The sequence below is a fragment of the Geospiza fortis genome, unplaced genomic scaffold, assembly GCF_000277835.1.
Source record: "Geospiza fortis unplaced genomic scaffold, GeoFor_1.0 scaffold275, whole genome shotgun sequence".
Lineage (NCBI taxonomy): Eukaryota > Metazoa > Chordata > Aves > Passeriformes > Thraupidae > Geospiza > Geospiza fortis.
In genome coordinates this window covers 5,208,707-5,222,559 of record NW_005054341.1, presented here as the reverse complement: position 1 = coordinate 5,222,559, position 13,853 = coordinate 5,208,707, and the positions used below count along the sequence as shown (strand labels likewise).

Below are 13,853 nucleotides of genomic sequence, written 5' to 3'. Positions count from 1 at the left end.
TGGGTGCCAGTGCCAGGCTGTGGCTGTGTCCTGCCTGCGTCCCCAGTGCCCCCAGCCCCCCTGGGTGCCAGTGCCATGCTGTCCAGAGCCCCATGCCCTCCGGCCAGAGCCTGCCCTGGCCTGCCTGCTGCCAGGGTGCCAGCCCTGGTGAGGGGCATGGCCAGCTCAGAGCCACTGCCAGCACAGCCCCTGAGTGCACAGAGCAGCCAGCCCAGCCTGCTCTCCACTCCCTCGAGGGTGGTGGTGCTGGGCCTGGGGCAGGGATCTGATCTCCTTGGGACAGGTAGGTGGGAGCTGGGTTCCCAACAGCTCCTTAGTGTGTGCAGTTACTTCTGCAAAGGGAGCTTTATCTGCAGCTAGCTGGATGCACTCTCCTTTCTGGTTAGAGCACCTGAAAGCAATTTAGGCACGGACTTTGCTGTGGCTTTCAGCAAAGGAAAGGAGATTTCCTTTGTCTTTTCAGACATCGTTATGGCTGAGTGCAGCCCCCTGCATTTGCTTAAGGAATGTTGCTGTAGAGTGCAAAATCACCACTAAAAAGTTATTGGTTTTGGTCGGGCCATGAGACATTGCAGGGAAGCAGGTTATGGACAGTGGCTTCTGGGGGCCCCAAAAGTCTGTCTCTGTGCTTGGCACCGTGGGCAGGGCCAGGCTGGCAGGAGGTGCCACCCTGCAGAGTGGCAAAGGGCACTGCTGCCATGTGGGGCCTGCAGGGCACGAGTGTGGGTGCCCCTGTGCCAGTCACAGCGTGGTGAGAACTCCTCAAGAGCACTCTGGTCTGGAAGCACCACTGCCTGCTCCGCACCTGGCGGCTGTTCCTGCAGAGAGAGACAGAACCCACGTCCAGCAGGGACTGTCCCTGTCCCTGTGAGCCAGCCCTGCACCACCAGTGTCATCGAGTTCCAGCCCCAGCACCTCCCACCCGCCGCCACACACACCACACAGGTACTGCCTTTTATTGCTCTGGGGAGAAATTTTATTGTGAGCAATGATTTATTCATTTTGTGAGGGGTAACAGAGTGGCTTTGTCATCCAGTTCAGGGTGCAAAACCACAACAGAGTTTATACAAATCAATAGTTTTTTGACATCAGGAAAACATGATTTTCATTGATGTCTTAATTCTTCCCTGAATTAAAGGTACATATTGCTCTAAGGAGAAAGGGCTCCGTACTCAGTAGGATGCCTTTGAAATTGTTTCAGACCAGCTATTGGATAACTAAGTGCCAGACAGCCTTGCCTGTCCGGCCCTGAATGTAAAATAAATTAAAATACATGTTTTATTTTCTAGGTTCCTTCACTGACAGAAAATCAACCGAAAGCAAAACCCAGCTGTGGGTTGAGGCAGAAAATCAAACCAGTTGTCCAAGCTCTCAGTGACAGAGGCTCCTTCCAGCAGCTGTACCAGGTGAGTTCCTGTCAGGCACCAAGGCTGAGCTGCTGCCCCTTGGGCACAGAGCACACTGGCATCACTGGCCATGGCTGGAATGTGCCCCACAGGCACGGGGTGGCCTCTGGCCAGGTGCTGGCACTCAGATGGTCAGACAGACAGATGGCTGTAACACCGAGTGTAAGTGCAAAAACAGATGGGGGCCCAACGGCACATTTCCCAAAAATGCAATCCCTTTGCTTAAAGCAGTTCCCATTCTGTTGGGAGGTGTGCGTGTGCATGCTCAGGAGCAACCAAGCAGCAGCAGGACAGGGCTCTGTGGCTGCTGGATCTCAGATTTCTGTTGCTTTGAAATACCTGGGATTTAACTATCAATTTTGAAATACCTGGGATTTAACTAACAATTTTCACCTCATCAACCTACGACACATGTAAACTAAAACAGATCAGCTACTGCCAACATGAGCTCTGCTCACTACAGCAGGTGCCAGGAGGGCACCCCAAATCCTCAGAAGCTTTCAGCTGTGTTGTACTCTGGCTGGAGACAGGTCACAGCCTGCTGGGACAAGGTGAGGAAGTTACCCAGTTGTTCACACTGTGCTGGGAAGGGGTCATGGCAGGAGTGTGGCTTTTGTTCTTCTGAAAGGGATTTGCTTATTTTTGTTTCTCTAGGGAGCAGTTCCAGTGCACAGCCATTGCACAGCACAGAAAGGCCATGGCACTCCCACAGTGGGACAGCACCAACTGGAGAGCTCCTCCTCATCCACCTGTGCTCCAGCAGGGAACATCTGCTACCTGGCCAGTCACAGGAAAACCTCTCTTTAGAAGAAATTCCCTAATGCACAGGTAAGTGCTGCCTGGAATGACTAAAGCAATGCTCTAAGGGTACATTAAATAACTAGTTTCAGTGCTGGTTCACCTCTGGCTGCAGCACCTGCACCCAGGGGCTTGGGGCCCTTGCTCACCTGGTGCCAGTGCAGTGGTGATGGTGACACAAGTGGCATCCTGTCCCCAGCCATGTCTGACCAGACTGGGGAAGGACCATTTCACAGAGCAAACCCCTCACCCAGCCCCTTCAGGACGTATTCACCCAGACTGCCCATTCTGATCTGTGCTCGGGTGCCGTGGGCTGCCCCAGTCAGAGCTCTGTTGTCCAGGGTCTCAGGTGGACACCTCAGGTGGACACCTTGCTGAGGGTGCTATCAGAGCTTCCCAGAGACCCTGCTCCTGGAGGCACGTGGCAGCGAGGGCAGCTCCACCAGCTCGACGTCAGTGAGGTCAGCGCTTGCACTTGTGGTGAGGCAGCCTGGAAAACAGAGCAGGCAAGGAAAACCCAGGTCAGGAAAAACAGCTGTGTCCTCAGAAAAACCGTGTGGCACAGCTCAGCCCCTCCCCTGGCCTCTTCCCAGCCTCTCCTGGGGTCACTCAGGTGAACTTGACCTCCAGAGGAGGAATTTGCTGTAGGCAGCTGAAGAACTGCCATACTGCACTTCCCAGAGAAACCAGGGATTTCTCTTTGCCAGCTCCCAGAAGTGAGGAGCAGCGAGGCCCTGAGAGGCCATGGGTGTCCAGTGAGCACTGAGCCCCCCAGCATCACCCCCTTTTGGTCTGCACAGCCCCTGCAGCCCCCAATGGCTCTCAGCGCCCCGACAGCCCCATGGGAGGGAGGGGGGAAGCTCCTATCCTGCTCTCTTGAAGTTCCAACATAAAATAGTTCTGTGTGGGTGATACAAATCTGTTTTTTACTGTGTGTCAATTAACTGTTCTTGTGTGTTTGGCCTGTTACAGAGAGCTGGAAAAGAGTATTCCCAGTGTGAGGGCTGGCACAGAATTCTCCCTGGAAGGTGCCTTAACCTCTGGAAAAATCCTAAAGAATCACAATTTCTTCCACTACATAACAAGTACCTTTGTTACTGGTGCTTATGGTCACCACTGGGGAAGGGTCTTGTGGGGCTGTGGGTATGGGGGGTTATGCTTTGTTGTTGAGTGGTGTCACCTGTTGGTTATTCCCTGGAGGCCAGGCCTGCCCAGGCTGGCTGAGGGGGAACAGGTGAGCACAGGGTCATTAAATTAGGCACTAATGACCAAAACCAGGTGCAGCTTCTGTGAGGGACACGCCCTGCCCTGCTCCTGAGGGCCTGACCTGTCCCAAGGCATTTCCCAGGGCAGAGTGTTTCATCAGCTCCCTAAGGAAACAGTATTTTTTAAACCACGTTGCAATTCTCTTCCCAAGTGTAAACACAAGTTTTTTATTACAGGTAGGAGGGAGGAACAGCCTTGAAACCAGGCAGGGAGAGCACAGGAATGTTCTGAACCCTCTCTGAAGGCTGGCACCATTGGCACCCCCTCTGAACCTCCTGAGGGATGGTTGTGTTTTGAAGCATAGACCCACTTCCAGTGCAACAACTGACTCCATTCTCAGCTGTCCCTGGCCAGGCCACAGGTCTTCAATCCTCCCTTCACCTTCCTAGCCCAGGTAAATCTCAAACGTGTGCAAAATGCCCCAAAGCACAGCCAGGGCCTTGGGTGAAGCTGCCCATGGCTGAGCTGGCCCTCGGGTACAGGTGAGCAGGGCACTGTGCTTGCTGGACAGGTGGGGACATGGCCACAGGTCAGTGTGGCAGCAGGATGAGCCCTCAGCTGCTGTCTAAGGACAAGGATTCACTCTGGCTCTGGGCTGCACTTCCAAGGTGAGGTGTAACCTGTGCTTGTGCTTGAGCAGCTCTGGGTGTTTGCGTGACTGTAAGCAGGAGTGGAACAGCAGCAGCACAGCCCGAAGTGTGAACCCCCTCAGCCTGCCTGCAGCCCTGTGTTTGCATCTCAAAGACAGCCCTTACTTACCAGATTGGTTCTTTGAGAAAAATGACTGAGGGGAAATAGCACATTTTAAAAAGGTGGAAAGTGTGACTTAGCCTGTAAAGGCATTTTCTGTGAAAAATGGAGAGCTGTCAACTTTGGATTAAAACAAAACCTGTGGTGCTATTGGCTGGGGAGAAAAGCGTGGGGGAGGGAAGGGCTTCGAGGGAGGTGTTGTGCTTGACATTCCTGCAGTGAGGCAGGATGGCAGATGGTCAAAATAATAGTTTTCTCCAAACGGACAAGCTGAAGCAGCTTAGAAGTAAAAAATAATTACCAGGCGCGTATCGTGGGACGTATTACCGCGTGTGGATCACGGGAGGCATTACCTGGCACATACAGAGTTTGTACTGTTCCCAGATCATGGGATGCCAGTACTGTACACATATTGTGGGCATCAATGTACAGGAGGCATTATTGTGGTGTTTGTAGGAGGCAGAACTGCACCCTAGAGGCAGAACCGCGTGCGGAGCGCAGGAGGCGCGCGCAGAGCAGAGGAGGCAGAGCTGCACGCAGAGTTTGGGAGGTACGAGGCAAACACAGAGCATGGGAGGCTGAGCAGAGGAGGTGTGAGCTGAGCATGGAGCACAGGAGGTAGAGGTGAGCATGGAGCAGAGGCAGCAAGGGAGGAAGAGGGCAAGGAGAGCTGTTCCTGATGAACCACAGCAGAGGGGCCTGCGGGAAGCATCGCTCTTACCTGTGGCTGTTACCGTACCGAGAGCATTAACACTCTAATCTAAAGGGAGAGAACAAAACCACATCAGTGCAGGACCAAAGGGGCAAAACAAAACCATGTCAGTGAAGGACCAAAATAGGGGAATAAAACCATGTCAGTACAGGACCAGCACCCTGTGACTGCTGTGCTTGCATCAACTTGACACAGCACACCCTGCTAAAGGCAGGGAGGGGAGCTCTCCTCAGGGACCTGCAGAAAAACACACCCATGCACTTTCTCCTGGGGTCTGAGGACTGAAACAACCAAGGGAGGGAATGTTGGCAAAAATGGGAATGAATATTCATTGTGCTTTATCTTCTGTCAAACCTGCTGCTGTGGGATGGTGGTGTGCAGCTCCTTCATGCCCAAACTCCACATCCAGCACTGTTGCTGGTCACACCATTTGAAACTCGCTAAAATTTGAGGCTTCATGGAGACCTAAATGTCTGTGACACTATAGCTAGGTTAAAACTCCAGGAAGTGAGCAGGGTAGCGATCCTGGTGCCAGAAGAGAAAGTCCTTGAATGCATAAAACCTGTCCATGAGCAGTCACACACCTGCACTCAGACAAGACACACACACACACACACACACAGAGTGGAGGGCCTCTCACAGGTGAGGCTGCTTAGAGAGCATTAAGCTTTTAAAACAAATTTCTTGCAGGAGAGATTAAAAACAGAATTAAATGCAAGGTTACCTTGCAGGAAGCCAGAGAGAGATGATATATTGCATCTTATATGCAGTCCACAGAATAAAGCTGGTTCCTTCCCCAGGGCATGTGCTCTAGGAATGGCATTTTAGCCACTGCTCATGAAGCAGCTGAACACCCCTGAAAGCAAGGGTGGGTAAGACCATGACCTGTAAGGATGCTGAAGGTTGGTACTTGAGAAGAACCATGAAGTTTTCACATGGGCTGTGACCTGTTCCAATCCCCAATTAACCTTTCAGCCAGGACAGGTCTGTGGAAATCTTTGTTTTCTTTCCTAGTAAATGCAAAGGTAATAAAATTCCAGAGAGAATTGTTGTCATAACTTTGCACAGCGTTCCTGTTTCCAACTCCCAAAGACAGGCTCCAAGTAAACTATAAGCAGCATCCTGAGCCTGCGTAGAAAAGCCCATGGATAACTGAAGCTGGGTTAATCAAAGCCACACCCTTCCTCCAGTGCCCAGGAAAGCTGTAAAGAGAATGTGACACTACAGGTTAATAACTGGGGCAGAATGGACCTTAAAACAGCACCCACAGCTCCCAGCTCAGGTAGGAGTGCCTGGCACCACTTTGGCCTCCAGGGTTTGAGCGCCTTGGAAATAAGCCTGAAACGTACACATTGAAGTTTAATTACTCTCAAGTTGGAGCAGCTGCTGATTAGTTTTGCAAGGCTCAGCCTCAGGCAGGGGGACCCCAAGTGCTGGGGGTTATGTGGGTGTCACAGGTGGGGCAGCCCAAGCCCTCAGCACGAGGCTGCAGGACAGCTCTGCCCCGGTTCTGCTCTGCCTCTGCTGCAGGTCTCTGCCAGAGCCTCAGTGCAGAGGGAAAATGCAAAGGGGCCACATTGCCTGGAGCCTTCTGCGGGCTGACAGCTCGAGCAGCTGGAGCTGTCACTGGGCAGAAGAGACAGCCCATCAAGCTCCTATTTCTGCCCATCCCAGCACTGATTGCTGGGATAAACCTTCCCTCAGCACCTCCCCTCCTGGAGAGCCTAGCTAGGGGAGCCCCTCTGAGCCAATTAATTACATGGAAAAGGCAGGGGGCCAGGCTGAGAACCCTGATGTGGCTCTCACATCCCCCTGCACTGTTGGAGATCCCGAGGGGAACATCAGCTTGAGGGGGAAGCAGTCCCAGCACCTGCCCAGCCTCGGGGGACAAGTTTGGGCTGTCCACCTCAGTGGTGGCACAAGGGACAGCCCCAGCACACTGGGCAAGCAGCCACTTCCTTAGGGCTCTGCAGGGATCTGGGCTCCTGGGCATACACTGCATCAATTCGCCTGGGAGCTGGAGGGGGACAGAGCTGCTGCCCCCAGCACTTTGTGGTACCTGTGACCCTGCCCTGCTTCGTGCCACACCATTCCTGACCCTCATGGGGACACTAAGGCAGCAACCCTGCCAAACAGGCAGGAAAATGATGGGCAGAGCACTGATAAGCAAGAGCACACAAGCAAGGAGCAGCTCCCACATCTGCTGGTGCACTGCAGGAACTTCCCAAGGGCAGCCTCCACTGTGCTGAGGATGAGGAACTACCTGGATTAAACATGGAGAAGCCAAACAGGTCCCTGTGTCTCATCCTGAATGGTCCTCACAGGAAAGGAGGAAGAAGAGAAAGCCCTTGAGTCCTGCCTCCCGTGATAACTGTCCTGGCTCCTCTGCTCCACTTCCCTCAGCTTTTCCTCCTTGTTCACTGCCTGGACAACCTGCACCACCGTTGCAGTGTCCCACCTCACCTGCTGAGCACCACACCCAGCAGAGCTCATCCATGCTCCAGGCTAGCAGCAATTCCCTGCTCTGCCAGTGACCAGGACAGTCAGGAATTTCCTAAATCCCATATATTAGAAACAAATTGTTCCATTTCAGGCAACACTGACACATGGATTAAACCCAACCCCTGGCACACTGCACGTGCTCTGATACCCAGGCACAGCTACTCAGTTTCAGATGTGTATGTTTTTAAAATTCCCAGGAAAACAGGCAAAAATACTACATAACTGTATACACACACACACACACACAGACAGAACATATATACACACAGATCTGACAAAACACCCTACAGAGCTTCAAGGAAAAAGACAAAATAACAAAAACCCTGTAGTAGTATAAAAACCCCAGTAAAAACAAACTAAAGCAAAATGAATCCTTTGCTCAATTACTAAAAGCATCAGTCCTGTTCAAAACAAAAATTACTCCGGGTTTGGTTTTGTTTCTGTCAAAAACCTATTTTAAATCTGCATGTCCAATTCAAATAATCCTTTTGCTTTAAAGTGGGAAAGATAAAGCTCAGCACTGAACAAAAAGTAGTTTAAAATAAGCCAGATCTTGTTTGCTGTACATTCAAATATTTTCTACAAGAACTTCACTCGTGTAAAAGTCCAGAGACAAAAGAAAAGCATGTGTCACCTTTGCAACAAAAAGGCTGCAAAATCTCGGTTTTATGTAAATCAGCAGGCACAGCTCCCAGGGCTTTAAAACCAGGGAATGCTGAAAACCTCAATAGTTCCTCCACTCAAGTGTTGCGCTTGGGCAATGCCATAATATTCATTTAAGAATCCATTTATCAACAGATACCACATGTCCAAGTTTTCCAGGACAGTTCTTCTGATGATCTACTGAAAAGGATTCTTTCAAAACATTAAGCTGGAGAATCCAAGATGCTTTCTCTGCCCATTCCACACTACCCATTAGCAACTAAAAAAGCCAAGATTTACATTATATCCTCCCTGATAACGCTGAGCATTGTGCTTTATTTTCCAAGTCATTAGCATGCACAAGAATGACCTCATGGTGAACAGATGCACTTGGATATGGCAGTGATTAGATCAGTCCTCTCAGCAGTCAAGTGTGCCCGTTCCCATTAACCCCTGAGGCGCCGGCGGCGGCAGCGCTCCGCTAGGGGGTTCCCTGGAACTTCCCTGGAACGCAGGAACCTGCCCTGGCCAGCACAAACCCCTCGGACAGCATCCTTGTGGGGGAAAGCTGTGACTACAGAGCTCTCCTGGAATATCCAGCAGCCCCTTTCACTTCCAAAGGTTAACACCCTGCTTCTGGCTGCTGATCTTACACTAAAACAGACCAAAGCCCCAAGGAGCCACAGAGGCAGATGAAGTCAGGGTCCTGCTCTGCCCACTTCAGCTTCACCAATTTTTTTTAAAGAACATACAAGTATTTTGTTCAATAATTATTTCTGGTTTTGGCTGAGAGAGCAAGAACAGCAGATTAAAGCCTGTCCACTAAAAGGAGAGAAATCTGCAGAGGGAAAGAATGAGAATAATTCAATAGTGTTGGATTATGGAGGATTTCCTGGGCTGCCTCTCAAAACCTGCCTAATTAAAATACAGCATGTAATGCACCAGTTTAACAACAAAGGGCCGTATTCCCAGCTTTTGTTCCTAATCTGCACATCCCCTGCATGAGTTTGGGGATGGCCATTCTGCCTATGAGGCTGCACTTTCAATGCTGAAGGTATCAGGGCTATCTGTAATCCATACAGGGAGTTTAAGGCTCTGCTCCCCAAAACAGCAAAGGACATCAACTGAACAATTTTCCTGCAGAAAAAGCAGCACCTGCAAGACTGATGACAGGGAGACTAAGCCAGGGCAGGAAAACCACATCCCATATGAGTCTGGGGATGCATCCCCAGGGGCAGCATCAGAAAACACAAAACCATCCAGTTCCAAGAATATCTCATAGTCACTGATACCCCAGTATGTCACTGAGAGCTGTGTTTGATTTCTCCCTACGCTGGGGTAACTCCTGAGAACACCGCACTGGGATAAGCAGCACCCTTGCTCCCTGACCCTCTCTGCTGCACACATGCATTTGCAGCACTGACAGCATCACACCTGAGGTCAGGTGTGATGAGAATTAATCTTAAATTTACCTGAGCAGTTTATGCTCGGCAGAGTCAGCGGTACCAGCTGGCTTGTACTGCCACCTGTGCCTGCTCCATGCATCCCACAGAATCATCAAGGCTGGAAGAGATCAACAAGTCCAGTGGCCAACCCAGCACCACCATCATCACCCCACGATCATGTCCTGACACCTCCTGAACACTTCCAAATACGGGGAACCAGTGCCTCCCTGGGCAGCCTGTGCCAGTGCCTGATCACTCCTTCAGGGAAAAGTGCTTCTTTTTATTAACTGCTCCCTGACTCCTTTTTTCTGTTTCAGAATAGAAAAATGCCCCTTGTATTCCTAAGTGGCAAACAGGTGATTCCTGCAGGTGCAGGACAGGTGGATCTATGCCTGGAGCAGGCCTGGCTGGGGAACAGCGGAGCTGCCAGGACTGCATCCAGCCTCCCTGCTGTCTGCTGAGGGGCATCTGATGGAAAACACATCCCCATGGCCACAGCTGACACTGCCCCTGCTCATCACTGACTAAATATGCAGGAGAATCAGCAGGTAATGTGAGGAGATTTTCTGAAGCGGAGATTCTGACACCAGAAGTCATGGCTGGCCTCCAGTTCATGAGCGGGAAATTAATTCTGAGGTTCAGAAGTCTGAAAATTGGGACCTGACTGGGGGAGGCTTTGCACTTAAAAGCAATTAAAATAATAAAATCATACCCGGGTACTCCTGATTTAACAGTGTTCTGAAATCCTCAGCTACTGGGAAACAATTTAAATGTGTTTGGCACACACAGCTTATCCCTCAGAAAGTGGGGCTGCAGAAGGGTCTGCCCTGTCAAACCACATGTGACACAGCACCATGTGCTAAGAACAACATGAAAATGAATCACAACTATGCAGAGAGCAAAACCAAATCACTATATCTACATTTCTATTTGCTGATACGTCGACAGATAAATGATTCAAGTGCTAACAACCAGCCCTGGGCACGCGCCGCGCTCCTATTGAAACGGGCGATTTTTTTGTCTCAGACTTTTGGCAGAGTGTATAAAAGAATTTAATGCACAGCTGTTCTACTTTTTAATGTAGGAAACATTAATCAAAGCTTTAAGTTATAAGCTTTCCTAGCGTTGTTTAGTATTCCAGTTCAGCAGAGATCAATAGATGCATCCCATGTTCCCTGACGCCTCTCCAGGACGAAGAGGTGCGATTATGTAAATGGCCCTGGCTTCCTCCCCCCTCCTGCCAGTGCTTATCTCCAAAGCCTTCTGCCTGCTGCTCCTGGCCACCACTGCCCGGCCAGCACAGGCCTCTTATCTCCTCACAAAGCTCCAAGCACGCCAGGATTGGAGCCAGCAACGCCAGACAATGCTGCACGGCTGGTTTTATTCCTAAGTGATTTATGTGAGCAAATTTAATTTCTTCCTTCAGTGTTTCAGTTTAGATGGAAGATATCTGCTAACAAGTCAGGCTAAAGAGAAATAGAGCAGATGTCCTGCAACGTTTATACAGGTTGGAAATAATCTATTCAGCAATCCAAAAGAGAAGCAGGGAATGATGAGAAAGTGCCAGTGTCACCCTAGGAGTGTCAACAACAGATTAAGGAATCTTTGTTAGAGAGTCCAGCACATGGTGACCAGATACATTCTGGATGCTGGAAAAAACCACATTTTGAAGGCACTGGAAATGTGCATTTCAGAGCCAAAGCTCCCTTTCAGGAGAGGTTCACTTAAACTTAATCAAACCAGCCGGACAGCGATTGTGACTGCACACTAACCTAACCGTCCACAAGGCACATGAGGAGTAAATTCCCCGAGTTGGGCACACTGCTGTCACCTCTCAGCAGGCAGATGACTGATGAGCACTGATGTGCACGCACACACACACACAGAGACACCACACAGCCCCTCACACACCCACACCCCCATCACAAACCCTGCAGAGGCTCCAGGCCAGGTGCTGCAGGGCAGCCTGCAGCGCGCTCCGTGCCTGCATCCCGCACGCCGCTGCGATTCTCCAACAGCACCCGATCCTGCGTTTCTTGTGCATTAATCCCTGACCCTGGTAGCTCAGCAGCATAATCCCCATTTAGCATTAACAGCAGCTTCCCCTGCGAGGAACTATTTCTGATAAGTGAGCCCCGATTCAGGCCTCACTTTTGAGCAACATATTCCCAGCTCAGCAAGAACCCGGAGTCCTGAATGAGCCCGAGCCCATCACTGCGAGAAAGTTCATTAACCTTGCTGGAGTTGGAGGTTAACAGGATAGCTGAAGAAAGGAGCAGTGTGAATAGCTCTGATGCAAAACAAATTAAAATGAATGTCATCATTCCTTTTGATATTCATTAGTTGATTCAGGGGAAGAATAGTAGTCTTAAATTTGCAAGCATTTATCTACAAAAAACAGGTGTACATCTGCTGCTCAAGTGCTTCTTAGGGCTACAGAGAAGAATAATGTACAGAACTCACCAGTTCCACCGAGGGAGTAGCTGGGAGAGGGAGAGAAGACCTGAGCGGCAAAATCCTCGAACGTCATCACTTCTTTATGGTTCTGGATGATGGCTTCGAGGTACAGAGCTCTCTCCTCGTAGCTGCGATGCCCCGTTAAGGAAAGGTGTGTGCAGAACTCACGGCTGTCCCACGGCATCCCCGAGCACCAGCCCCCAGCCCCACGTCCACACTGACCGGGCTGGAATGGGCAGGGAGCCAAACCAGAATTGCCCAGTGGTTCTGAATGGGAGCAACAAGCAGGGGATACGTTCAGGGCTGGAAATTCAGGATAACACCTCTTCCTGACTGAGAAGCTGTGACCTGGGAGCTGCCAAGTACAGAAGCAAAGCCCCAGATCAAAACCCACCATCATAGACTGTGGCACTATGGGAAGCTCCTGGCACTCAATATTCCTGTTCCAATGACCAGAAAAGTAACTAGATTGGAGAAAAAAAGCTACAGGACAGAGGAATACCCCCCCTCCCCCCACATTCATTTGATCACTGGACTTCTTGGAAGAAATTAAGCACAATAAACCAATTCCAAAAGCGTGACGGTTGTATTTAGGGCAGGTGCTAGAAGGTGCAACCTTATGTATCCCAACTAAATGATGCACAGTGGACAAACCCAGCCCACAACTTGCATGCATTATGGCCTGAATAATGCAGACAACAAAGCGAGCTAACATCGAGACTATTGCCTTTTAATTAAAACTCGGCAACCTGGAACACACAGCATTCAAATGTGTAATCAAAAACCAGTCACCAATAAAACTTACAAGCGTAACAAGCTGAAGCAACTTTCCAGCTGTCTTAATAGGACCCCTGCTTGCGGCAGCCTTTCACAGCGGAGAAAGCAAATCTTCCCCTTTTGTGTGCAGCTTCTGTCTGCTCAGAAGGTGAATCATACACTTCCAATAACAGGATAACGCCTGGGACAAACCTACAATGGGCTGGAGAGCCTCATGTATGACTTTATGAATTAGGGCTCGCAGGAGCCAGGATGACATCTCATTCTCCGTTTCCTCAGCGAAAACAAAAGTTTTCAGCGCCTCATTGTGTTTCTGTTATGGGGAAATGCACTCGAGCTCCGCGAGGCTGTTCGGTGGGAGCAAAGGCCAAGCTGAATTTAGAAATTAGGAGCAGGAGAATAACACCAGTGACAACAGAATGCAGGTGAGGGTATTTAGAATTGAAAAGCATTACTAATTAATATTGAAGTGCCATTTGTGACTTGCAGTACATTAACAAAACCACTCTGAAACACTATTAAAAAAAAAAATCAGAGAAAAGCAGTGCTTAAAGCCAGGAGACAGTGGTCTAGTGTCGACCTCGAAGGGAATAAGCAAAGCACTTTCTCATTGCACGGCGAGTTCCTGCAGGCGTGGTGGCAACAAAGGGAAGAGAAAGAAAGGAAGAATTTTGCATTTAACCCTCGCAGAGGACGATTGATATGTGATAAATCTTCTTATAAACTTCCCGTGGAAGCCTAAAGAAAGAAAATCAATAGCCAGCATTTCAGCGTTTGCACCTGCTGACAGCGTTATTTGCTCAGTTTTCCTGCCTTGCCCGAAGCCGGGGAGAGAACGCATTCCTGACAGCGCCAGCCCGCAGCGTGCAGGGCTGCCTCCCCTTTATGGGCTGAACTCCTGATGACTCTTGTTAATGAATAGGCTGCCAAACTTCCTCGGAGAGGAGGCACACGCCTGGGCCCAATTCTAAAGGGACTGATGGATGCCATTCACTGCTCATTATGGAGATGCTGATTCCTCGGCGCTGGGCTGTTGCCAGGGCCGTGCGGAGCGCGCTGCTGCCGGCCGGGCGGGCGCTGGCCGGGGGTGTCGGGCCC

At 50.3% G+C, this 13,853-nt stretch overlaps 1 protein-coding gene across 1 annotated transcript in view; it reads right to left on the bottom strand.

Moving 5' to 3' along the window:
• Positions 1 to 955: 955 nt before the first annotated feature.
• Positions 956 to 13,853, bottom strand: part of RALGAPA2 (Ral GTPase activating protein catalytic alpha subunit 2) — a 93,655-nt gene continuing 80,757 nt past the window's right edge. Inside the window, 3 exon segments of the mRNA XM_031058284.1 lie at positions 956 to 2,599; positions 2,601 to 2,694; positions 11,985 to 12,106. Of these exon segments, the coding sequence (XP_030914144.1) occupies positions 2,563 to 2,599; positions 2,601 to 2,694; positions 11,985 to 12,106 (253 nt within the window). The 3' untranslated portion in view covers positions 956 to 2,562.